The sequence below is a fragment of the Hydra vulgaris genome, chromosome 07 (assembly GCF_038396675.1).
Source record: "Hydra vulgaris chromosome 07, alternate assembly HydraT2T_AEP".
NCBI lineage: Eukaryota > Metazoa > Cnidaria > Hydrozoa > Anthoathecata > Hydridae > Hydra > Hydra vulgaris.
In genome coordinates this window covers 21,833,627-21,858,526 of record NC_088926.1, presented here as the reverse complement: position 1 = coordinate 21,858,526, position 24,900 = coordinate 21,833,627, and the positions used below count along the sequence as shown (strand labels likewise).

General features: G+C 28.2%; 1 protein-coding gene across 3 annotated transcripts in view; it reads left to right on the top strand.

Annotated features, from left to right (window-relative positions):
• Positions 1 to 24,900, top strand: part of LOC101241719 (glycine receptor subunit alpha-2) — a 67,420-nt gene that overhangs the window by 20,563 nt on the left and 21,957 nt on the right. For 2 of the 3 annotated variants that reach the window (XM_065801350.1, XM_065801351.1), the window contains exons 3-8: positions 9,052 to 9,158; positions 11,119 to 11,186; positions 11,828 to 12,054; positions 13,198 to 13,280; positions 15,166 to 15,300; positions 15,510 to 15,662. In XM_065801350.1, the coding sequence (XP_065657422.1) occupies positions 9,052 to 9,158; positions 11,119 to 11,186; positions 11,828 to 12,054; positions 13,198 to 13,280; positions 15,166 to 15,300; positions 15,510 to 15,662 (773 nt within the window). The remainder of the gene's footprint in view (positions 1 to 9,051; positions 9,159 to 11,118; positions 11,187 to 11,827; positions 12,055 to 13,197; positions 13,281 to 15,165; positions 15,301 to 15,509; positions 15,663 to 24,900) is intronic. The other variant, XM_065801352.1, reaches the window with a different exon arrangement.

The following is a 24,900-nucleotide window of genomic DNA, read 5'->3' as shown; positions in this document are numbered from 1 at the left end:
ACTTTTGTAATAATAACAGTTTTATTTGACTGGCTTTTTAAAAATTCAAATTATTAAAGAAAATGTCATGAACCTTAAATTAGGCTGTTTAGCCTTAACCACATCAACACACCGGCTCACAACAATAAACTCTGTATTTAGTTTAAATTTTATTAAATGTTTGTTTTCCAACTTATGTGTAGAGAACCAAATTCTGAAAAGTCAATATTTAGATAGATCAACTGGGCTTATTTTAAGTAAAATCAAATCTTAAGGTTTTTCACTTTTTAAGACTGAGACTAATTTGCAACTATAAAACTGAGCAGCTGTATGCATTAAAGGCCTTTTATGTATGTAATTTGTGATTTTGGTTAGGCAAAAAACTTTTTTGTTTTGTAATATTTAAATAAGCTTAAAGATATTTTTCAAGCTTCTAATATGTTTTTTTTATTTATCTTAAAAATGATAAAATCTTGATAAATGTAATTAACGTTTTAATAACTGCACACTTTTGCATTGAAAGTTTAAATAAAAAAAATGTAGATTATATCTATTTAATACAAATAGATTAAATTTAGATATAATCAAAGGTGCTTTTAAAACTGGTTTTTAATCATGAAAGGTTTGTAAAACTTTTTCCATGTTTTTCTTTGTCACTAAATGTAGAAATTTCTCTAAACATTTAGCTCATTACGATGGGTCAAAGACCATAAAGAAGCAGACATATGTTTAATTTGGGCGAATATTAAAAAACTGACAAAAAATTTGTTTTCAACTGCTTAAAGCCTAATGAGTTTAATAATCAAATAATATATTTTATGCTGCATTTTGTTTGGGTATCTACTAGTATCTTCTACAATTTGATTTCACTAAATAACAGAATTTTCTACTGCTGAAATCAATGACAATCGGATTCGGTGTATAATGTAACATTACTTAATTGAGGAGTCAGGATGTGTTATCTCAAGATGTGATAAATAGATTCGTGAAAGATTTTTGGCTTATAGTTATTTGATTTCTAACAATTTAAAACAAGTATAAATTGGTCTTTTTTGCAAGCAACTAATTACATCAGTCCAAAATCAATCTTATCAAAAAAAAAAAAAAAGCTGATCTTCTTCAACACATGAAATCTGTACTTCATTTAATTCTTTTCTGCTTTAATATTTTTTAAAATAAGTGTGTGGTCTTACTTTCACATAATTCTCAAAGTTGTTAGAACAAAGTTCATTGTTTCTTTTACCAGGATTTAAAAAAATGCCATACTGGAAATCGTTTAGACTAATTTCGAAAGCATTGAAAGTGGTATAAAATACAAAGTTATGATACTCATTTTTACATTAGCTCATGGTTAAGCATCCGTTGAGAGGAGCTTCAGTATAAACATGATTTGTGAAAACATGAAATATAAGTCACTTGTTTTAGGTGAACTATCAATGGTCTCATCTTACCTAACAAATTGAAGGCTCGTTAAGATGAAATGATAAAGGCTTTTTGTAACCCCTCAGTGAAATATAAAAGCTAGATGAAAATAGGTTTATAGTTTTTGTTGCTGGGTTCAAAAATAGTATGGGGGTTAATGTTGAAGTTGTAATGCTAAGTTTTCAAGTATGAAAGGTAGAAACATCAGGGGGAAATAAGCACAATTTCATTGAGAAAATCAGGGCAAATCAGAGAATTTTGTTCCAGAATCATAGTGGCGACCCTGTATATTACTTTTTAATAAAAAAAACAGTTTATAACAAAACTACTTTGCTAAAACCTTGTACTAAACATTGAGTTTATCAAACTAGAAAAAACAAACAAACAATATTTTATCAAGAAGCAGTTTTGTAATATGCTTTGATTTTTTATTTGTTGTTACTATTGCATTCTGTTTGTATTGAATCATTGTTGCATCTAGCAATGTATTGTGTTATTAATTTTCTTGTTAATGAACCTATGTTTATGTTTGCAAAAATATATAGAGAATAAATTTGTATCAATAAGTTCTTTATCTACTGTTTTACCTATTATCTTACAAAAGTTGCAAAACAAAACAAGTATATATAATCTTTATATTATATAAATATATATAATATAAATATGCATTTATATTTAGTATAAACATATAATATATATTATTGTATATAAATACATAATATAAATATATATTACTTATAAACATATGTATGATATAATCATTATATTATATATATTTTTTAGCATAAGGTCTTTTTTTTAAATACTGCCCATTGTGCTTTAAGGTGACCAAAAACACATTCTTTTTAATTTTTTGAAGTTTTAATCATAATATTGAAAACTAGTTTGTTTTGATTGTTGTTTTGGCAGTGTAAATACTCTTTTAAGCAGAAATTTAAAAGAATATATGCTTGATCACCTATTACATAGCATGAAATAGTTTGCAACAGTTGTTGGTAAATTGTACAGTGTCTGCCAGATCAGGAAAATCAGGAAAAACTGCAAAAAATTAAGGAAAAATCATGGAAATCAATTTAATTTTTGAAAAAATCAGGTAAAATGGCTCTTTATCAAACTTAGATGACTTATGTCTATTGCATATCATACATATAGTATAAAATTTTATCGAACAAATAGTTTTATGAACTTCTCTTGATACTTTGAATATGTATAGTATTAATGTTTTTATATTTGAAGAGCTTTTTTTTAAAAGATTTTTTTCAGAGGTTGAGTTTTTGTTACCTAAAGTTAAATCAGGGAAAACAGGTAGAGAGTCAGAAATATCAGGGAAATCCATGTATATATATATATATATATATATATATATATATATATATATATATATATATATATATATATATATATATATATATATATATATATATATATATTAGTAACTAATATAATTGCTCTGTTCTTATAAGAGCATTGAGCACTCTATTGTGTAGAATACTTTTTAAAGTTGTTTAAATATATATATATATATATATATATATATATATATATATATATATATATATATATATATATATATATATATATATGTATATATATATATATATATATATATATATATATATATATATTATTGTGATTAAATTTATACAACCTCATTTCCTGTATCATATTTTGTTTATGTTTCATTTAAGATTAAATAAAATATTACATTCAAGGCAATTTGATAAAAAAATCTCACAAAATGATTTTAAGAATTTTATTTATTAGCTTTTTGGCCAAATTTTTGAAGTCATTGTAAGCAGATACAAAATTGAACACAAGCTGTAGAGTCACATGCATACAACATTATATAGGATCATCAAACGCACAAGGAAGTCAAATATTCACAATAATGTCATTAGAGAGGATGAATCTCAGTAGGAGGTTGTCCTTGTTGCGGCAGGAGTTGTGCAATTCTTGCATAACTTTGATGGCACGCTCGCAGCACTGATTGCTTCCGGCAATATTGATTGGAGAGTCATCTGTTTTCCAGTGGGTTTTCAAGCAATTGAGAGCTTTTGGGTAGTCATTCAGAGCTTCAGATAGTTCTTCAAAATCTTCAACGCGGAACAATTGACTGCTGAACCAATGGTCTGCCCATGAGTAATAAATAAATGAACAGATTTTATGCAACCTGATCCAGGTTTCTGGCATCAGAATAAACGCAAGTAGGGCTAGAGTGGCACAAGAGTTCCAGCATGCATTGCTGATGTTTGGGATCTGTTTGAAATTCACGAAGGGGATCTCATTCCTCTCAGTTAAGTGACGGAAGACACGAGTGAGGTGGTAGAGAAACTTCATGTCATCTCTCCAGTCACCTGCTTCCTTATCTAAGTTTTACTGTTGCTGAAGACTGCTTTCAATTTATTGTAATTGCTCATCAAATCCTGCACAAAGAGATACTCGATGTTTGGTGATTTAGTTGACCCACGGAGCTCATCGTCCATGACAATGCGAAGAACGTGGTCTAACACATGGTGCTGGCAACTGATGAACTTGGGTTTGGGTTGACCTTTTTCTTTGAACATTTGCTGCAGCCGAACAACAACCCCTGTCTTCTTGCCGGTATTCATTTTTGTTGTGTCGGCAACAATCATCACAGCTGATCCCCACAAGTTGAACTCCTCTAATATATCCTGGAGCGATTGTTTGAGCTCTCCCATCTTTCAATTTTAACGCAGTCAACTTAATTTCTTTAGATTCATTCTTGAGGACCATGAAGCGTGTTCACCAAGTGTTTCTTCACCTGAGCTCTCGTGTAGATAGCCTTGTGGATTACTGATTGGCATGGGGTTGGGGTTTCAATGCCCTCACCAGAAAGCTGGCGGCACACCACTGCTGCTCCGTGGGACGACAGCTTTGAGCATGTAACAAGATGTCTTGCAATGCCTGTTGGGTTATGCTTCCTTTTACTCATTGATGCTGCATTGTCATCCTCCTATAGACTGTCTGAACTGTTCACGGATGAGTCTGTGCTACTTTCAGAACAATCAGGTAGCGCTAAGCTAGTAAGTGTGGACACAGTTGCTTCCATTGCCCTCTTTTGCTTGGATGGGTGGATGGTATTGGCACTAGCAGGTTTGCCAGTTGAATAACTAATGTGACCTTTGCTCTCAATTTGCAGTGTGTAGAGGTTCTCATCCTATTTGCACAACCATTCGCCTTTCATCTTGGTCATGTCAAACAGTTCATTCAATGAATCAAAGTTTTGTTTTTTGCATCCAATGACATGGTTTTTTAGGGGCATGCGACTCTGTTTGCTCAAGGGTGCTTCATAAATTGCCACGTTGCCTGCTTGAAACTGGACTAAGTGCTTTGTCCAGGTTTCCTTGTTCTTCTCCGTGTTAGAAGAGCTCTTCTTGAACGACATGTTGTCTTCTACTCAGCAACTGAAATAGGAAAGGCCTTAACGTTAATATTAATTATGTAACAAATTAAAGAAACTGTTATTAAGTTTTCAATTGAACTGTTATTGTTAATATATTTTATTTCAAAAGAAGAAAATAGCAACTAAAGAAAATGAAAAAGGCACATAAAATAATATATGCTCAACTATAATTTGCAAAAGAGTTAAATAAGACTTACCAAATAATACAAGGATCTCTTTATACTTGAACTATTGAGAATGCACAATAATTAAAATAAGGCAATAATAATGTTGACACTAAATTAAGATGATTAAAACTCAACTACCCACTTTGAACACCTTGCTTATATACCAGTTTATAGCAGACTGTAAAACAGCTGAAGAAAATTTTAGAACTCTACAGAAGCTTCTTGAACAATTACGTCACCGTGACGTCACTGTCCTGGCTGACAATGCACAGCGTTATACAATGTTCTGGAAAATTCTATACATTTCTCTGCTATACATGTATATATATATATATATATATATATATATATATATATATATATATATATATATATATATATATATATATATATATATATATATATATATATATGTATATATATATATATATATATATAATTTTTCTTCAAAAGTATATTTGACCTCAGTCTTAAAAGAAACCAGATAAAACAAAATATTTTCAATTTTATTAGGAATTTTTTAACAGAATGTTCTGTTTTCAAAAATGAACAATAAATATTTAGTAAAAGAATAAAATAAAAAATTTTGTTTTATCCAAATGTTTCATTAACACTTTAACAGCATTGTATACCAAATGATCCTGTAAGAAATGCTTAAATAATCAACTCTAAATTGTCAAAAAATAAGATATTCTAATGCAAAATCAATTGTTTAAAATGCATGCTTGCTGTTGTAGTTAATCAAGCAGGTTCTCATTCTTTTGGGATACTTTGAATGACCTTTTGATCTTTTGTAGTGTTGCTAATTGGTACCAAAGTTGTGATGTATTGATTCAATAGCTTGCTTGGAATACATCCAAAGTGTATGGTTATAACAAGAAACACATCTACTAATAAGGGTACAGCTATAAAACTCGGTTAAATGGTTCTGAGGTCAGCTGGTAGTAAGGTTTCTTGAATTCTGTAGTACCTCTCAGAGAAGCTTATTCCATCAACAGCTGCAAAATATCAGAGTATTAATAATGTCATGTTGCGCATGGATGGTTTCCATGTTAATGCTTTTGGTGTGCATTGTCGAAGCCTCATAAGGAGCCTTATATTATGAGGGGTTAATTAACAGAACTGAGACAACTGCACAGCTCATTGCTTGGGAGGCCGTGCTTTATCTATAAATGAGTCAAATTCTCTTTTAATTTAAATTGTCAAAAGTAACCCAAAATATTAAACAGAAAAAACCATCCCAACCATCTAGCTGTTTTAATATATCTTTTACAAATATTCGTGGTCTGCGAAGCAACCTTCCATCGATTGAACCTTACCTCTTGCAAAATTCATCAGACTTGCTTGCTCTTAGTGAGACTAATTTAAATTCCGCTATTCCTTCTTTAGATTTCAGTGTTGATGGGTACTCTCCTTTGTTTCGCAAAAACTCTAATAGTTACATGTTTGGTTTTGAGGTATACATACGCATCAGTTCACCTTTTTGTTGTAAAATCAGGTTCGAATCCTACAACCATTCTTTTGTGTGCTTCTGTTTAGCACCTCTTCACTCTATCATCTCTCTCTTCGTTCTTTATTGTTCTCTTTTTTTCCAAGGCAGCACTCTTTTAAAAGTAATTTCTGATAAATTTACCCATGTCCTCTCTCTCTATCACTCTGCCAATATCATTGTTGTTGGTGACTTTAATACTTATCACACTGAATGGCTTAGCTCCAATGCCACCGACTCTCTGCTGGCACTAATGCCTTCTGCATTTCTTAATCTCTTACTTAATCTCTTAGATAACTACTTAATCTATATAAATAAAAAAAATATTCTTAAAACTTAATCTTTTAGATAGATAACTAATAAGAGATAAATACTTATTCTCTTAGATAACTATTTTTTTGACTTGTTTTCCTGATGAGCCTAATCATTTTCCTTCACTCCTTGATTTATGTATTGTCTCTGATCCTAGTTTCCCCATTTTCTCAATCAGGTGGTTCTGACAATGCAATGATCTCTTTAAATATTTCATTGCGTACTTCCTTTTTGGACCCTATTATCGCACTACTTACTACTACCCTAAAGCTGGCTGAGATTCTTTTCGTGACTTTCTTTGTGACAGTCCTTGGGCTAATGTCTTTTCTCCCTCAGCTGAAAAATACACCTCCTATGTAACCTCCTGGATTCAGGCAGGAGTGGAAGCTTTTATTTCTTCTTGCCAGTCAAGTCAAGTTCCAACTCATTCTACTCTGTGGTCTTCACCTTCTTGTGCAGCTGCTATATCGAATCGTAATCATTTTTTTCATCTTTTTTCAAAAAATAACTTTCTTGAGAACAAACAGCTATTTATTATTGAAAGAAATCAATGTAAAAAAGTGTTATCTGCAGCTAAGTTCCATTATTCTCAGTTCACTAAATCTTATCTCAGAATTTAGGCTCTAAAGACTTTTGGAAAATCTTCCACAGCATCATTAACAAGGGTAGGTTTATAATTCCATCTCATTCATGGGACAGATCTTATTACCTTTTCTAGGATAAGTCAGAACTATTTGCAAAGAACTTTTCTTCTAATTTGGCTATTGAATCTTATGGCCATTCTCTTCCTTCCATTCCAATTAAACATGTTAACTCATTGTTAAACATTCAAATCACTCCAGCTTTATTTGCTAAAGTCATATCTCAATTAAGCTCTTCTATGGTTTGTGGTCCAAACAACATTTCTGTCACAGTCTTACAAAATTTCCTCCAGAACTCTCTTCATTTCTCTCTGTCTTGTAAATTTTAACCCAACAAAACTCAGTTATTTACTACAAACAACTATTGCAATACTGTCGACATTCCTATATTAATGAATGGCCACTTTATTACATCTTCTTGGATTATTGTTTACTACTAACCTTTCATGGAATATATACAGTCAATTGATAATTTAGGATCTGCCAAGGTGGCTTCTTTTTATCGTGCTTACAATTTTCTTACTCCTAGTTCTATTCTCTACCTATACAAATCTCTTATTTGTCTCTGTATAGAATACAGTTGTCATATTTGGGATGGTTTTTGTAATGATGCTCTTTCTCTTCTAGACAAGGTCCAAAAATACATCATAAACAAAGTTGAACTCATCATTCAGCAAAGTGTTATTTGTTTACTGTACCTGTCCCTGCTTGCTCTAAAAACTGGTTATCTAGTTTTTAGAGCATTCTAGTTTTTAATTATCTAGTTTTTTCCCCGCACTTTAACCCTTTGGAACTCTCTCCCATCTTCATATTTCTTCATTTTGCTATATGATAACATTAACATATTTTAGAAAATAAAAAAATTACACTACGATTATTTTTGTTTTATCTTTCATAGCTTAAAAAAAAGAAATTTCGGATTTTAACCAATTAATTAGAAATAGGTAATAAATTTTAAATTAACGACAGTAGCGTTGTTAAATGTTTAGTTAGAATTATTTCAAGAAAATCACAATATTAACATAGCTAAATGTTGTAATTTTCTTAAAATAATTATAAATTAATTATAAATTGCTTAAATAGTTAACTCAGCTTAGCTGGCTTAACTTAAATATTTTTGTATTTTATTTCAATAGTAATTATTAATTAAAAATTAATAGTTTAAAATTTTAACAAAGAATTTTAAAAAGGATCTTTTTATTAAAGTTTTTTCTATAAAATTCAAGTTATAAATTTTTATTTAATCAAGTTATATGACTTCCATAAATACTCACAGAAGAGAAATTTATTAACTATTTAAACAAATAAGAGATGTATCTTAAGATAGAATAATGTGAATTCTAAGTTATATGTGTTTACTTAAGTAAATTTTAAAAGTTGTAGAATTTAACAACAGTTGCACATTAAATTTGTGTTTGATAATTTATTTACTAAAAACATTATATGCTTTATTTTTTTTATTAAAATAAATTTAATATGTGTTTATTAAAATTAAGTTAAAATCAGTTTTTTTTAATCATTTGCCCACTTAAACTGAGATTTAAGTGTTACATGCAGGCAGGCATGGGTATATTTGCGCATGCATAACTGATACAAAAATTAAATTTTAAATTTTAGATCCTCATCAAGCAATCCCTCTGTTGCTATGAATTTGGAAAAAGCTTCTATCAATTTAAACAAAATACTATTTAATTATAGAAAAGAAGTTGTTCCCATTTATGAAAGTAAGAAATTTACTACTGCATGATTTTGTAAAGTTTAGGGTTCTTATAAGTTTTTAATAGTAATTTTAATAAGTGTAATTTTAACTGTTTTTGTATTTTGTTTACAATATGTTGCAGTTTCTCTAAACCAATACTTGTGTTGTTCAATATTTTTCTAAAAGAAAATCAACCAAGCACAAACCTGAGAGTTGGAGAACAGAGTGTTTTCATGATATAAAATTGGTTAGAAAACTGGTTAACAGTAAATAATTTAACCCATGCATATAAAATTTAAATGCAAAATGCATAAGAGTTTTTTAAAGAATGCTGTGATTTTATATTGCTAATATTTCTTAGTCACCACTTTCTGGTAAAATAAATGAACAAAGACTCCTTAAAAACCATCAAAGCTCTAGGAATCCAATTTTCAGTATCTTATGAAGAGATCTAAGTTTTTTCTTTTTAGTTAGTATGTTCATATTTGTTAATTACACTGATCAACAAATAAAATTTTATTGTGCATATCTTGTTAACTAGGTGGTTTTTTAAAACAAATTAAATATGCTGATTTCAAATATGCAAACCATTTTTCACCATCACGTCAAGTTGTAAAGATATTTGGGTTCAAATCTTTAGTATTTAAGGTAAAGTCCCTAATATTGTCACAAAAAAAGTTATTCAAAAGTATGTCAACCTGGGTCTTAAAAGAAGCGTATTTTCAAAAATGGTATTTGTTTGTAATAAAAATAAGTACTTTTTGTATTATTGCTGAGAAACATTTTGTTAAAATTTTTTAAAGTCTAGCATTTTTTCACATAATTTTTTTTGTCAATAAATTTTAAGTAAAAATATTTATCTTTTCTAAAATCTCTATGAAAATACGCTTCTTTTGAGACCCAGGTTGACATACTTTTGAATAACTTTTTTTTCGACAATATTAGGGACTTTACCTTAAATACTAAAGATTTGAACCCAAATATCTTTACAACTTGACGTGATGGTGAAAAATGGTTTGCATATTTGAAATCAGCATATTTAATTTGTTTTAAAAAACCACCTAGTTAACAAGATATGCACAATAAAATTTTATTTGTTGATCAGTGTTATATAAATAATGGAAGTTTTTAGAAATGCTTTAATAGATACTTTTTTGTGATTTAATTTTGTTTTACAAATTCTTATAGGAAAAGTACTTATAAGTTAAAAATTTTAAAATCTATGTTTTTCTTAGTGTTTGTTTTAAGTCATCTTTAATAATAAATTTCAATATTTATTCCAACTTTACTAATAATTCAGTTTTATAAATATTAAAAAGTTTTGTCTTTTATTATGTTTTATTTATAGTGTATGGTTTTTAAATTCATTGTTTTGTGCCAAAAATTGCTCAAAAAGGTAAACTAACTAAAAAGGTAAAATAAGTCAGAGAAAGAACTTGAGTCTGGAGTTTTGGGAATCTTGTATTCATCTTGTTATATAAATCTACATATCTTATTATATAAAATTATATGTGTTCTGGTTCAAATACAAAGTAATTTAATTGTTATATAAATCTACATATCTTATTAAATAAAATTATATGTGTTCTGGTTCAAATACAAAGTAATAAGTGTTTAAGAAAAATTGTGATAAAAAAGTGTGAAAAGCTTGTTCTACTTAAAATTTTTAATATAAAAATAAATTGGTTTTAGAAATGAAAATATAAAATATTATAGTGCTCCATTAAGAAAAATTTATTCTTTTTCATCATTTGATTTCAAAATCCTACCAAAATTAAAAATTGGTTTAAAAGGTATCAGCAAAATGTTGTGTATTAATTATACTTTTTAAAGACATAAATAATTAACATTACAGTTTATCATGTGGTTTAAAATAAAAACTTTTCTATATCCATGTATTGCATTGATAGTATAATACCTAACAAATGATTTTAGGAGTTCAATACTTATACAATACTTATAAAGATAATTTTTTTATTCATTAGATAAACCAGTCAATGTAAGTATCAGTATGTATATAAACGACATGGTTCCCTTAGAAAATATTCCAAAGGTAAGTTATTTGTACAAGTTAACTATATCAATATGTTAGAGGTACCAGTTTTTTTTGAAGAAATGTTATTAAATAGTTTTAATTAAAATGTAAAGTTACTGTTAAACTTAAAAGGGAATTAGTGCTTGATGCTAGTATTCCTCTAGCCCATGTGAAAACCTTTCTAAGGATACAAAAAAACTGATGTTTTGTTCATGTTGGCAATTTCCAAGAAATTGTTGCAGTGTTTATCCCCAACATTAACTGAAAAATGACACTCCTCTAGCCCAAACTAAAAGAGTGTTCGTTTTTTTGACTACATTGAATAGAATATATTGAAAATTGTAGTGGACTAGTAGTTGAGCCCCTTGTGTGTACCTACCTTCCCTTGGTTTAGTTCCCAACCCCATCCCTTGTAATACCAATCAATGTTAGTCTAGGTTAGTGTATCGAATTGCAGTTAAGAAAGGAATGTAACAGCAATAAATAAATAAAAATATATTTAAAAAAAATTTGATGCCCTCCTTAACTGTTGTGTCACTCCATAGCCTTGGAGAGATAAGTGACAAATAGGAAATAGTAATACTGAAATTGATATTTTGAGAAGTAGATATAATATACTTTTAATATACTTTATAGTTATAGATTTATTATGCTTTTAGCATTTTAGTGTTGATTTTACACTACGCATGATTTGGGAAGATAAAAGACTCGTGTTTGAAGATAATAGTCCAGAAGCATATGTTGCTTTTGATGCACAGGTCGCTTCACAAATTTGGATTCCAAATATTTACTTTCCTAAAGGAAAGAGGGGTGTAATGCATGACATTATTGCTAAAAATGTTTTCATACTTGTTTATAAAAATGGCACGGTGAAGTACAGTCAAAGGTAAGCATTGTTATATAGTTTGCAGTTGAGTTGAGAGATGTAAAATTAAAAGTTCAGCATGGAAAATAAGTAGTCAAAGTTACAAGCATGGGAAATAGATTGTCAAGGTCGGCAGGTTGATTTCACTAGTTTCGCACACCAAGTCTTGATTATTTTTCAGTAAAAGAGATTTTTTTTACTAAAAAAATATTTTCATTTGCAATGTAATGTAAAAAGACAAACTCAATGTAATGTAAAAAGACAAACTCAACTTTTTAAACTAATCTTTTTATTAAAAAATGTATAAATAAAGTTTTATTTATATCATTTAATAAAAAAAAAAGAAGAATCATTGTTTTTTAATTAGTTAGTAGAAAAGTGAAGAACAAAAAAAGTTCAGTAACTCATTAAATTTAAAATGTTATAAGTTTATGTTTTTCATTAAACTTGAAATGTCAGTTTTTTGAGTAATAGCCATTTTAAAGCATTTATTTTTTAACTTTTTAAAATTTATTATAATAAAGTATGTTATAATAAAATTGAGAAAGTTTTAAAACATACTTTACCTATCAAAAGTTACAATCAAAAAAATATAAAATTTATAAAACGTTAAAAAATTTTTTTTTTAAAGTTTGTTTACTGAAGGGCATATTTTGTAGATTGTTTTTGTAGACTTGTATTTTGTTAAATATATGTTGTTAAGACAAAAGATTTTTATTGTGTTTAATTATGCAATCAATGGTCAAGCAAATTAGAAAGCATTTTAAGGAGAAAAACACAAGTATAAGATTTTAGCTACTTTAATGCTTTGAACAACTTGAACTGTGTTCTGTTTATACTCTAGAGGTTAAGCATACACTATATTTTATTGAAAGACATTCTATTGGTGCTACTTTATTTTTCAAATTTTTATTTTTTTGTTTTTTAAGTTAGCTTGTTAACCTTGGCCTGAAAAAATTTCTTTTGGAAAGTCAAAATTTGTTGATTCAAGTGTGTTAATCTATTTATTTTCCATACTGAAAGTTATGTACCAAAAAGACAAATCTTTTGACTTCCATTGTTTTGTTAGAATTATTTAAGAACGTGATATAACTGACATAATTGCAAAATAACTAATAAATTTATTTTTAGTTTTAAGATTTTGAATTGAAATTATATCCTTAGGCTGTCAGTCTTATCATTCTGTCCCATGAAGTTTCGACTATATCCTTTCGATATACAAGACTGTTCATTTGAGCTTGAGACATGTAAGTGTTGTTGACTTTTATTTGAAGACCAAACAATATGATTTAAAATATTTTTGCTAACTTTTTTGATGTCATAAATTATTAAATATTAAGTAAGTAGTTTTGATTCACTAGATTACAAAGAAGTAATCAATTTTGTCAGAATAATTAAACCTCTCGCCCCCCTCCCTCTGAAATTTAAATATTTAATTAAAAGGTTTAACTAATAAAATAAAATTCTCTGATGTCGAATTTGTTTTTCATTAAAATATATATGTACACTACCGGAAATTAATTTGAGACCAGCAGTTAAAAATGGTATTTACATTTCAAAAATAAATATATCTGATTATCATATTTACACTTCTTTATTTTTGGATCAAAAATAAATAGAGCACAATAAATAAGTGGATAGAATAGGATATGGGCCTTTTTGCACCCAAAAATTTGCTTATGTGTTCGGACAATAAGAAACCGTTTGATGAAAGCTGGACTTAGAGGGGGTGTAGCTGCCAAAAAACTGTTGCTAAGGAAAGCAAACAAGGTGAAACGACTACAATGGGCTTGCAAACATGCCAACTGGACAATAAGTCAATGAAAACAGTGGTATGGAGCAATGAGTCCAAGTTTAAATTATTTGGCAACAAGAGAAGAATATTTGTACGCCGGCACCAGAATGAACGTTACATTCCGCAGTGCATTGTGCCTACTGTTAAGCATGGAGGAGGTTCAATAATAGTATGGGGTTGTTTTGCAGGTCATAAAATAGGAGATTTGATCAGAGTTTGTGGAATTATGAAAAAGGAGCAGTCACCAGACCTTAATCATATTGAGCTTCTTTGGGATGAAATAGACCAGTATGTGAAGAAATTCCAAGTAAAATCTGAGGAACATTTATGGGAGTTACTGCAAAAGGCTTGGAAAACTGTAACCATGGAAACTTTAAACAAATTAATCTTTTGTATGCCAAGAATATGTGAAGCAGTAATGAATAGAAATATTTGTGAAGAAAACTAAATAAATATATTTCATGAACTAATTTGTAGTTTCTTTATTAGCTGAGATCGAAAAAAACATAAACGAAAATATAACAGATAGATTTAATTGATTTTTAATAGAATTACTGTTTTCTTATCACTGGTCTCAAATTAATTGTCGGTAGTGTCGGTATATATATATACATATATATATATATATATATATATATATATATATATATATATATATATATATATATATATATATATATATATATATATATAATGTTATGTGAGTACTTGTACCGTTGATTGGTGCTTTTTCATACATTTCAAGGTTTTTTTACAATTCTTTGTAAAATTAGTAATTTTAACACCACAAGTATCATTTTTTTTGTTAAGAAGGTGAGCTGGTGTATTTACACACCTTTGGCATCACATCATCGCACTGATAAGCCCTAAAGGGCAAAAATGGGTCCGTGATTGTGATATATATGTATATATATATATATATATATATATATATATATATATATATGTATATATATATATATATATATATATATATATTATATATATATATATATATATATATGCATATATATATGCATATATATATATATATATATATATATATATATATATATATATATATATATAAATGTATATATATATATATATATATATATATATATATATATATATATATATATATATATATATATATATGCATATATATATATATATATATATGCATATATATATATATATATATATGCATATATATATATATATATGCATATATATATATATATATATATATATATGCATATATATATATATATGCATATATATATATATATGCATATATATATATATTATTTTTATATATTTATATATATTTTTTGAGATAACTTAATTTAAATTAGTTGCACAGTCAGAGTTGTATGTTAACTTAAAATGGATGGACAAACCTATAGATCGAAAAACTGATTTAAATGTTCCTGATTACAGTAATGTGAAAATAAGAACAAACAGCTCAACTCGATTAGGAGATTTTGGTTGTATGTTATTTTTGTTAATTTCTTTATTTATTAATCTTATGATTCATAATTTTTTGAATTTTAAAATAATATTTCACAATTTGAAAGTTTTATTTTGAAATTATAGATGTTTTTTGTCTAAATTTTATAATTAGTTGAGCATTTTAATTTGAAATTTTATTGACTCATGGTTAAGATTCTGATCTTTAGTTTCTTACTTTTTTGCTTAGTGAATTTTACTACATTAGAAGTTAAGTTCACTTTACATCGCGATTTTACTTTGCACTTCCTACGAGATTTCTTCCCCTGTATTCTCACCGTCATGTTAAGCTGGGTTTCCTTTTATTTGAGCTATAAATCAACACCTGCTAGATCAACATTTGGTAAGTTTCTTTTTTTTATATTTGATTGGTTTTTTTTTAATTAAAAATTATTAGTAATGAAAATTTTAAAGCTATTTTTTCTTTGAAATTTTAAAATCACCGGAACCAAAGTTGTGTTTTTAAAAGTAGATGATATTTGTCCTAGTTTATCAAAAAATTTATTACCTAATTAAAAAATGTATACTAAGTAAAAAAAATGAATTACCTAATAAAGTCAATGCCATTTCTTATCTAAATGATTTTTAAGTCATTATTTTAAGTCTCCTCATTTTATGGCAAATATCTTCACATAAAGTTTTTGTTTTATGTGAAGATTCTTTGTCAATTGTATGTATTAAATTTATATTAAGGTCTGATAAACTAATTTTGCAATTATGCATTTTCGGAAAGCCATACAAGCCTAGTTAAGAAATGTTATGATGTATGCGTTTTGCATATGAAAACTGTTATTTTGTACATATAATAGCACGGATCAATTTAAAACTTTATACATTGAATGCTTAGACCATATGTAATTTAATATGTTGGCCCTTATATGTTGAAAAAAAAAAGGTTTAGGTTTGCAACTTTTGACCTCATAAAACAAGGTTTTTAATAAAAAAAGGTGGTAAACCTGGTTTGTCGTAAACTTAGACTGATTAATTCAATTGACTTCAAAAATATTTAGTTAAATTCTTGATCCTAAATACCTCTAATTAGACGCTTAAAGAATCATTTTAGCTTGAAAACTTATAATTTTAAAATTTTACAAAGATTGTTATTTATGCTATATTTTGCTGTAATATTTTGCTTTGTTACAAAAGGATTTTTGTAACAACGCAAAATATTACAGCAAAATATGGTCTGCTTCTAAGTATATATAAAAACTATAAAACAAATGCAAAACGTTAAGATACATGCAAAAAAGTTTTTAAAGTGAAAACGCAAAGGTTAAAAACAAATCCTGAAATTTCCATAGTGGCGGACAATATAAATAGAATAGTTAGAGTATGGAAGCTTCGTATATTGTTAACTTCATGTTTAGCCTTGAGATCATTTCTAAGTTAAACTTTACTCTAAACAAGCTATATGATACAGCAAAAAGCAAATATACAAAGTTTTAAAATGGACTGATACATTTTTAGAATGTACTGAATTTCTCTATTCCACCACAAAAAACTTTTTTTTAAAATTTATCACTCGGGCTTATTTCCTGCTTGCATCTGTGGTCTTTTGATACAACTGGTGCTTGTTATAAAAACTTATTTAAGTTCAAAGTAAAATGAGGGGAAATAATTAACAAATCTAAGATGTTATTTTTAAATAGGGTAGACCGGAGCAAGTTGGCTATTGGGGCATGTTGGCCCAGTGGAGTTTTTTCAAAGACTATGCGCTATTAGCTAGCTGGTGATCTAGGTGAATGTTGGTAGTAATTCAACCCTCTTTCCAAAAATAAAAATCATTTTATTGGATTGTAATTAAAAATGTGGGGCTATTTTAACGATTTTTGATACATCATGGTAAAATTTGTTTGAATTTGATATGCTCGCTGGTGTTCGACAGTATGTGCTTGCTGGTGTTCGACATCATGGTATGACTGTATGTGCTCGCTGGTGTTTGACATCATGGTAAAATTTATTTGATGTTGATATGCTTGTGGGTGTTCGACAGTAATGTAGAATCTAAGCTCTAAAAAGTTTATAGTTTAAGAAATATTATAATATATGAGACTAATTTGAGTTCGGCTGTCTCATCTTTTAATGTCAGTGTTTTAGGTCATTTTCCTTTAGTTTTAGTTAGCAGGTCATTTTCCTTTAGTTCGTAAAAACTCCAATAGTCACATGCTTGGCCTTGGCATTTACATTCGTAAGAGTTCACCCATTTGTTGGAAAAATAGATTTGAATTCATTCTATTGAATGAATTCAGTTTGAATCTATTCTTTTATGTGCTTTCGTTTAGCACCACTTCACTCTTCAATTTTTGCCTTTCCAATCAAACCACAAATAGTCAACTTTCCAACTCACTTTCCAGACGATTCGAGTCATTTAATTCTCTACTCGACTTATGTCTTGTTTCTGATCCTAGTAATTCCTCAGTTTCATCATATTTACTCTTAGGTGCTTATGGTCTTAGTTTGATTCCTCTTAAGCTATTATATCATTCTTCTACATCATCAGAATCCCCTTATCATTATGCTTATATAACTACCTAAAAGCTGACTGGGGCTCTTTGTGTGTTTTAATTTTTCATGACCCTTTTGATGATATTTTGTCTTCCTGCTGAAAAATGTAGTATGTAACAAAATATGTAACATAAAATGTAACAAATAAAGTTAAAGTTTTCTATCAAACTAGCACAGAATTCTTTATTCCCTCTCGATACTTCCAAATCAAGCCTCACTTTTCTCCATGGTTTTCCTCTCATTGTGCTACTGCAATTTCCAATCGTAATCATTACTTCCATATCTATCACCTAAACAATTCTCCAGAAAACAGATGTCTATTTACTATTGCTAGAAACCATTGTGAAAAGGTTTTGTCTAACGCCTAAACCTGCTATTCTCAGGTGACAAAATCTTTTCTGATTTCTGGCTTCTGAAGAATCTTTAACAGTGTCTGTAAAAAGGGAAAGCTGTTGTTCCACTTATTTTGCATAGTTCAGATTTTTTTTAACTCACTATAAGACAAAACTGATTTGTTTGCTGTGAACTTTTCATCAATCTCATTTCCTGATTCCTTTAAGTCAAAAAAGGTTTTTTAACCTAAGAGCCATTACGGCTAAAAAAAATTCAAAATAGAAATGAAGAGCCACAAAAATACAAAATTAAAAAATTTTTTTTTATTAACTTGAAATCATAAAATGAAATTCACATATAATAATAAAAAGATATAGTTAATAACAATTATTATTGGTGAAGTGAAGTTTAATGTGATTTCTGGGTTTGAACTTTTTTTGATAATTTGGTTAAATTTGGCTGATATTTCGTTGAATGTAACTGTAGTTGAGCCTGCGTACTTTCATCTGTTAACCTACTTCAGTATTTATTTTTAATAAAATTCATAGATGAAAAAAAGTTTTCACAATTATACGTTGAACTAAAAATTGTTAATAGACCAAAAGCAAGTTTTTTGGAATTTCTACAAGTATATGGCAGTGAAGTCCAGCATTGGAATATGATATTCTGTGGCGTATCTTTCATGTTTTCTTCATTGATGGCGATATGTGCAAGCATTGCTTCAAATTTATCAGCCCAGATACTTTATTCCAAATCTCGACAAGCTCCAAGTGTAAGTCTGCAATATTTATTTCAGGAAATGCATTTAAATCCATCCATTTTAAATTGCATTTTACTGGCAGCATTACAAACTTTAATGTTTCCTGATATTTCCTGAAATCATGAAATCTGCTTGCAAATTGGTGAACAATTGTAGTTGTTATCTCAAAAAATTGTTTACTATCAACCTTTTCTGTTTCTGAAATTATTTTCATCCTGAAGTTTCATAAATTATTAAAATATATAAATTGGTCTCCTGAAATATCGTCTAAAAATAACTGTAATTTTTGTTCAAAAGTAATCAGTTCTTCCAGTAGCTGGGCAGATATATTTCCTTTTCCTTGTATCTTCAGATTAAGTTTATTAAAATGTTCTGTCATATCAAGCAAAAAATAAAAATTCTGCAGCCATTCTGAATTCTTAAATAGTTTGCAATGTTCTTCATTATAATTTTTAACTGCTAAAAATTTAGTTATTTCACTTAAGCATTCAGAAAATCGTTTAAAGTTTTTCCTCTTGACAACCAATGTACAGCTGTGAATGTAACTAGTTCTTTATGTATAAAATCCATTTCTTCTAACAATGCTGTAAATTTATCTGTGATTTAACAATTTTGCTTGGATGAAATTTACTATGGGCACAATTACTTCCATTACATTTTTCAGCTGTGGTATTGCTCCTAAAGATTTGCAACCAAAGTTTCCTGATGTAAAATACAATGAAATGAAATAATTTCATGAGAAATATGACTGGAAAATAGTTTGATAAAGCCTTTGTTTTTTGCAATCATAGCAGGTGCTCCATCAGTTGCAACAAATACTATACGCTCAATGTTTATATTTTTTGTTTCCAAACATTTCAAAACTGATTCTGCGATATCTTCCCCTCTTGTTTGTCCCTTCATAGGCAACAATTCAAGAAGTTCCTCTTGTACACCGAAAGCTGTTAAGTATTTGACTATTACGCAACATTGAGATATATCAGTGACATCTACAGGTTCATCAATAGTCAGGGACAAAAATTCAGCTGTTTTAATATCTTCCATTTTCATGTTTGAAACCTCTTCTGCAATATTCAAAATTCGTTCCTTCACGGTTCTAGCCGAGAGTGGTATATCTTTAATCTTTGATAGTATTAAATCTTTGTTTTTAAAATCATTATATAGAGTTACAGAAACAGTATACTTGCAATCCTTCAAAAACTCACCATCTGTAAATGGTTTACCAGCTTTTGCAATTTGCAATGATAATGCGAAGCTTGCTTCAGTTGTGGTTGATCCGGAATGAATATAATTTGAAAAGCAATTTTGTTGAATTAATTATTTTCTTTGCAATTCATTAATAGCTTTTCTTCTGCATTCAACTTCGGGTATTTTTGGGCAAATTCTTTATGTTTTCCTTCAAAATGTCGTTCAACATTGCTTGATTTATTATTCTAAAGTTTCACAGAACATATTAAACATAGAGGATTACCATCACTTTCTATAACTGCATATTTTTCAGTCCATAGTTTATTAAATCTTCTATTTTCATCCGCAACTTTTCTTTTTTGGTGCTCATTATGATCTACCAGTTTTAATGCGTTAAAAAAAATAAAAAAATATAATTGAATACTAAAGCTAAAATAAATAATAATTAACTTACCAGTCTTAATATATCAAAAAAGCTAAAATTAAATTACAATTACAAAATATATTTGAATAATTGAAAGTCAAAATAAATAATAATTAAAATCAGTTTGTTATATATAATATAAACTCGAATAATTATTAAAATAAATTTTTGCTTTTGTACTTTGCATTCGAAGCACCATCGCATCAACGATATGTTTCTTTTTTATTTTTGAAAAAATTGACAAATAGGCATATATTACATAAAAATATGTGCAAAAAAATTTCAAAAATGATTAGTCTTCTCCTTAATTTTTTAAAAATTGAAAAAATAGACACAAAAGAATAGTACACAAAAATATATGAAAAACTAGAAATTATTATTCATTTTTGTAAAAATTTTCTCCAGAAAATACAAAAGTAGAAATAAAAAGAAGTTAAAATTTTTAATATTGTAAATCTATATGAGAGCCACATTTCTTCAACAAAAGAGCTGCATGCGGCTCCGGAGCCGCAGGTTCCTGACTACTGCTCTAAGTTAATATATTGCTTAGTATTCGTATCTCTGCAGCTTTTTTTCTAAAGTGATTTCCAGCTTAAACTCTTCTACAACTTGTGGTCTGAAAAATCTACTTGTTATAGTCTTGCAGAAGTTTTCTCTGGAGTTGTTGTCTATACTTTCAAAACTATTTAATAAGTGCTTATCAGAGTCTTGTTTTCCAGCCTGCTGGAATGCGACATTTGTTATCACTATTTTCAAAAATTAGATTAGTCTTTAAAAAATTAAAATTTTTTCACGAAAAGAAAAAGACTAATTGGATTAAAAAAGATCCGATTAGTTCTCTTCTTTTCATGAGCTAGGGCTTTGAGTCTTTAACTAACTGACACTTATTCTCTCATCTTGAATCTAGTAACTTATTTTCAGGTCATCAATATGGAATTCGATCTTCTTGTTCTACTGCTGATTTGTTAGCGGCAATAACCAATAGGTTTTATAGTGCATTAGTAGGTGTGGGGTGGTTAGGGCTTTAATAAAGTTTGGCATGCTGGTCTTCTCGATAAGCTCTCTTCTTTCAGTGCATCAGGTAACATATTTAAGATTAGTGATCAACCGAAATTCTGTTTCGCTATTGGTTTCGGCTGAAATTTCGATTTGAACCAATACCAAAATTTTGGTTTCGGTACTTTTTATAAATTTGGTAAATAGCGAAATTTCATTGGAAAAACACACCAAAAAACAAAAAATTTTCAAGATTAAAATTTTTTATTTAATTTAGTAAAAAAGTTATTTATGAAAATTTTCACAAATATTTAAAGAATTTTTACAAAAATTTTGAGAATTTTTACAAAATACCTCGAAGAAATCTTGTTATGCAGAGAAAATCTGCCAGTTGCTAACTTTCGCTATTAACTTATATTGCAATCTTATGTATTAAATCTCAATTTGAGATCTATGTGCAATCAATTCTAACATAATACGAGTATAAAAAAACAACAAATGTAAAATTGCATTTTTAAATAAATTTTACTTATGAAATTAATTTTGACTAGCCGAAATGTTGGCATTGGTTTCAGTAAAATATTTGCCGAAATGTTGGTTTCGGTTTCAGCATCAAACTAGAGTTCCTGATATTTCAGTTTATTTTGGTTTCAGTTTTTTTTCTGTTTCAATCAATCACTACCTAAGATTATTGAATCCTTCCTTACCAATCGCAGTATAAAAGTTGTCCTCAATGGACAGCACTGTTCTTCATTTCCTATAATTTAAGGAGTTTTTTAAGTTTTATCCTAAACCCTATACTTTTTTCAATTGTTTGCTGATGATACTACCATTTATTCTTGTCTTGATAAGAAACTGACACTCTCTGACTGATTGGAGGAAGCATTTGAGCCTGATAAGGATCTTTGACTTTTAGGACTAACTCTTACTTCCGAACATTCTTGGAAACCATATATCAAATCCATTTCAAAGTTAGCCTCTGCTAAGGTTGCAGACCTTTGAATGTTGTCCTTTCTGTTTTAGATAAAATGCATTGTAAACAAAGTAGGACCTGCTCTTGCAACTGACCTTCAACCATTGTCACATCATCATAATTTTGCTTCTCATTCTTATTTCTATAAATACATTAATGGGTGCTGCTTTAAAGAGCTAGTGTCTCTTTTACCATCTACTAAAATTCATTCTCATGTTACTTGTCATTTAATTAAGTCTCATCCTCTTACTGTAATTACCCCTTAAATGCTCCAAAAATTCTTTTTTGTCTAATTCAATGCTTTTTTTCTCAAATCCATACTTTCTTGGAAATTGCTTTCTTTATCTTGTTTTCCTGATTTATTATTCTGATAGTTTGATATACTAAATATATTAAAATATAATTTCCTGATAATTTGCAACCTGTTAAGTCATTTGTTAATCTTTATATTAGTTCTTAAGCTTCATCTTTTCTCTTCCAGTACTTTTCAACTCTAGTATGTTGAATCATATTGGTTAATAATTTAAGAATAAAAGTGCTTATACTTTAAACAGTACATCAGGGCAGGTTGGCCCAATGCCAATGGGACATGTTAGCCACATGTTAAAATCAATCCTTTACAATTTTTTTTGTTAAATAGCTTGTTTTCATTTCCTTTAATGTTTTGTGTTTTAAAGCAGTTTAAAAATTAAAAAAAACTTGAGGTAAATAATATGAATTAAATAAAGAATTTTTTGTTTTTCAATATTTAGAGTGTTTAACACTAAGGTCTAATTCACTTCAAATTTCAGTTATGTCAATTTAACTTAAATTTTCCCCTGTTCTGTACCCTTGGGCCAACTTACGCCCCATAGCGAGTTACTTTAGCTCATCAGACATAACAAACAAAATCAATATAAAATCTATTAAAAATAAATATGAACTTTTAATAATGTTATTTATGGGTATTATAGGTTCTTGTCCTTTTTCCATAATAAAATAACATAAAACTTAAAAAGCTAAAAAGTTTCACTACAATAAAAAGTGGGCCAACGTGCCCTGGTGTACCTTATTCTTTAAAAATCTGTTTTGTTGGAGTTGTGCATAAATATAATATTTATTTGGTATATTTTGAACTTAATATTTCTGCTGCCTTTTTTAAAAAAAGAATTTTTTTTGTAAAACTTTTTTTTTATAAAAATAGACTTTATTAAGAAAGGGAAAAAAAAAATTTATTAGATAAAGAATAACATAAGTCACATTGTGCATAATTGGAAAAAAAAAATAATAATAAAGTGAATTCTCACAAAAAAATATTTATAAAATACATTGTTAATTTTGAACATTTTTGTATTTTAAGATGCATTTGTTATTATTTAAATTTATTGAACACTCATTCTGATAATATTTATAAGGTAAAAAAAAAAAGAAAGTTCTTTCCAGTGATTTTCACTAATTCTTTCTTCAAGAATTTGTTTAAAAATGTTTCTTTGCTCTTTTGCTTCCAGCACTCTTAAAAATGCTATTTTTACATTCTTTTTTGTTTTGTATTAAATGGTTAAAATTTAATCTCAGACCACCGCATAGTTCTTGTATATCGGAAATAAAAGAGTGTGGAAATTAGAGGTTAATCAGTTGTGAAAATAATGTCTGCAGTTGATTTCTTCTTAAGAAGACAAATTAACAAATTTAGTTTATTTTCTATAATGTAGTTTGAAATTTCCTGGATTTTAAAAAGACAATTTGTATATTTCTTAATGTATTTCGAAAGATTTAAAAGTGATTTCAGCGCGCTCCTTCAAACTCTATCAAACCTTTTCATTAATTTTAAATAACTGAGTGATGCTAAAAAATGTTTGGTATCTCATGTGAACTCTAGGTGTTAAAGTTTGTTCTGAAGATTTTTTAACCAAAAATGGTTATTGTATTGCTTTGTAAGTGTGCTTTACCTGAAATCAAGAATTCTTTTTGGCATTCAATTTAATACAATTTAGACCACTGCAAACACTACAACTAAAAACACTACTGTGTAACTGAAAAGGACGCAAACGCTACACTAAAACTACACTACAGCTTTTTGAGACCTGAAAGGGTATAGCTTAAAAGTATTATATTATCCGCATATACTATCACACCAGTATTATTACCATATATAGTTGTTCAGAAAATGCCTTGGCAATTTCTGAATATCTATATATGGTAATATTTTCTTCAGTTATTGTTATGTCATTATGTTTTGTACAGGATGGAATCCTTTGATTTTCGTATTATTTATTTACAATGTGTTATTTTTTAAGTGTTCAGTATATTTTCAAAGTGGTTTGGGAATTCTGAAGTAATTGATTCTTTGTCTTTTTTTATCATTTATGGCAAATAATTTATAAATTGTATCTTTGTTTAAACATTTAAAAGCATTCCAAAAG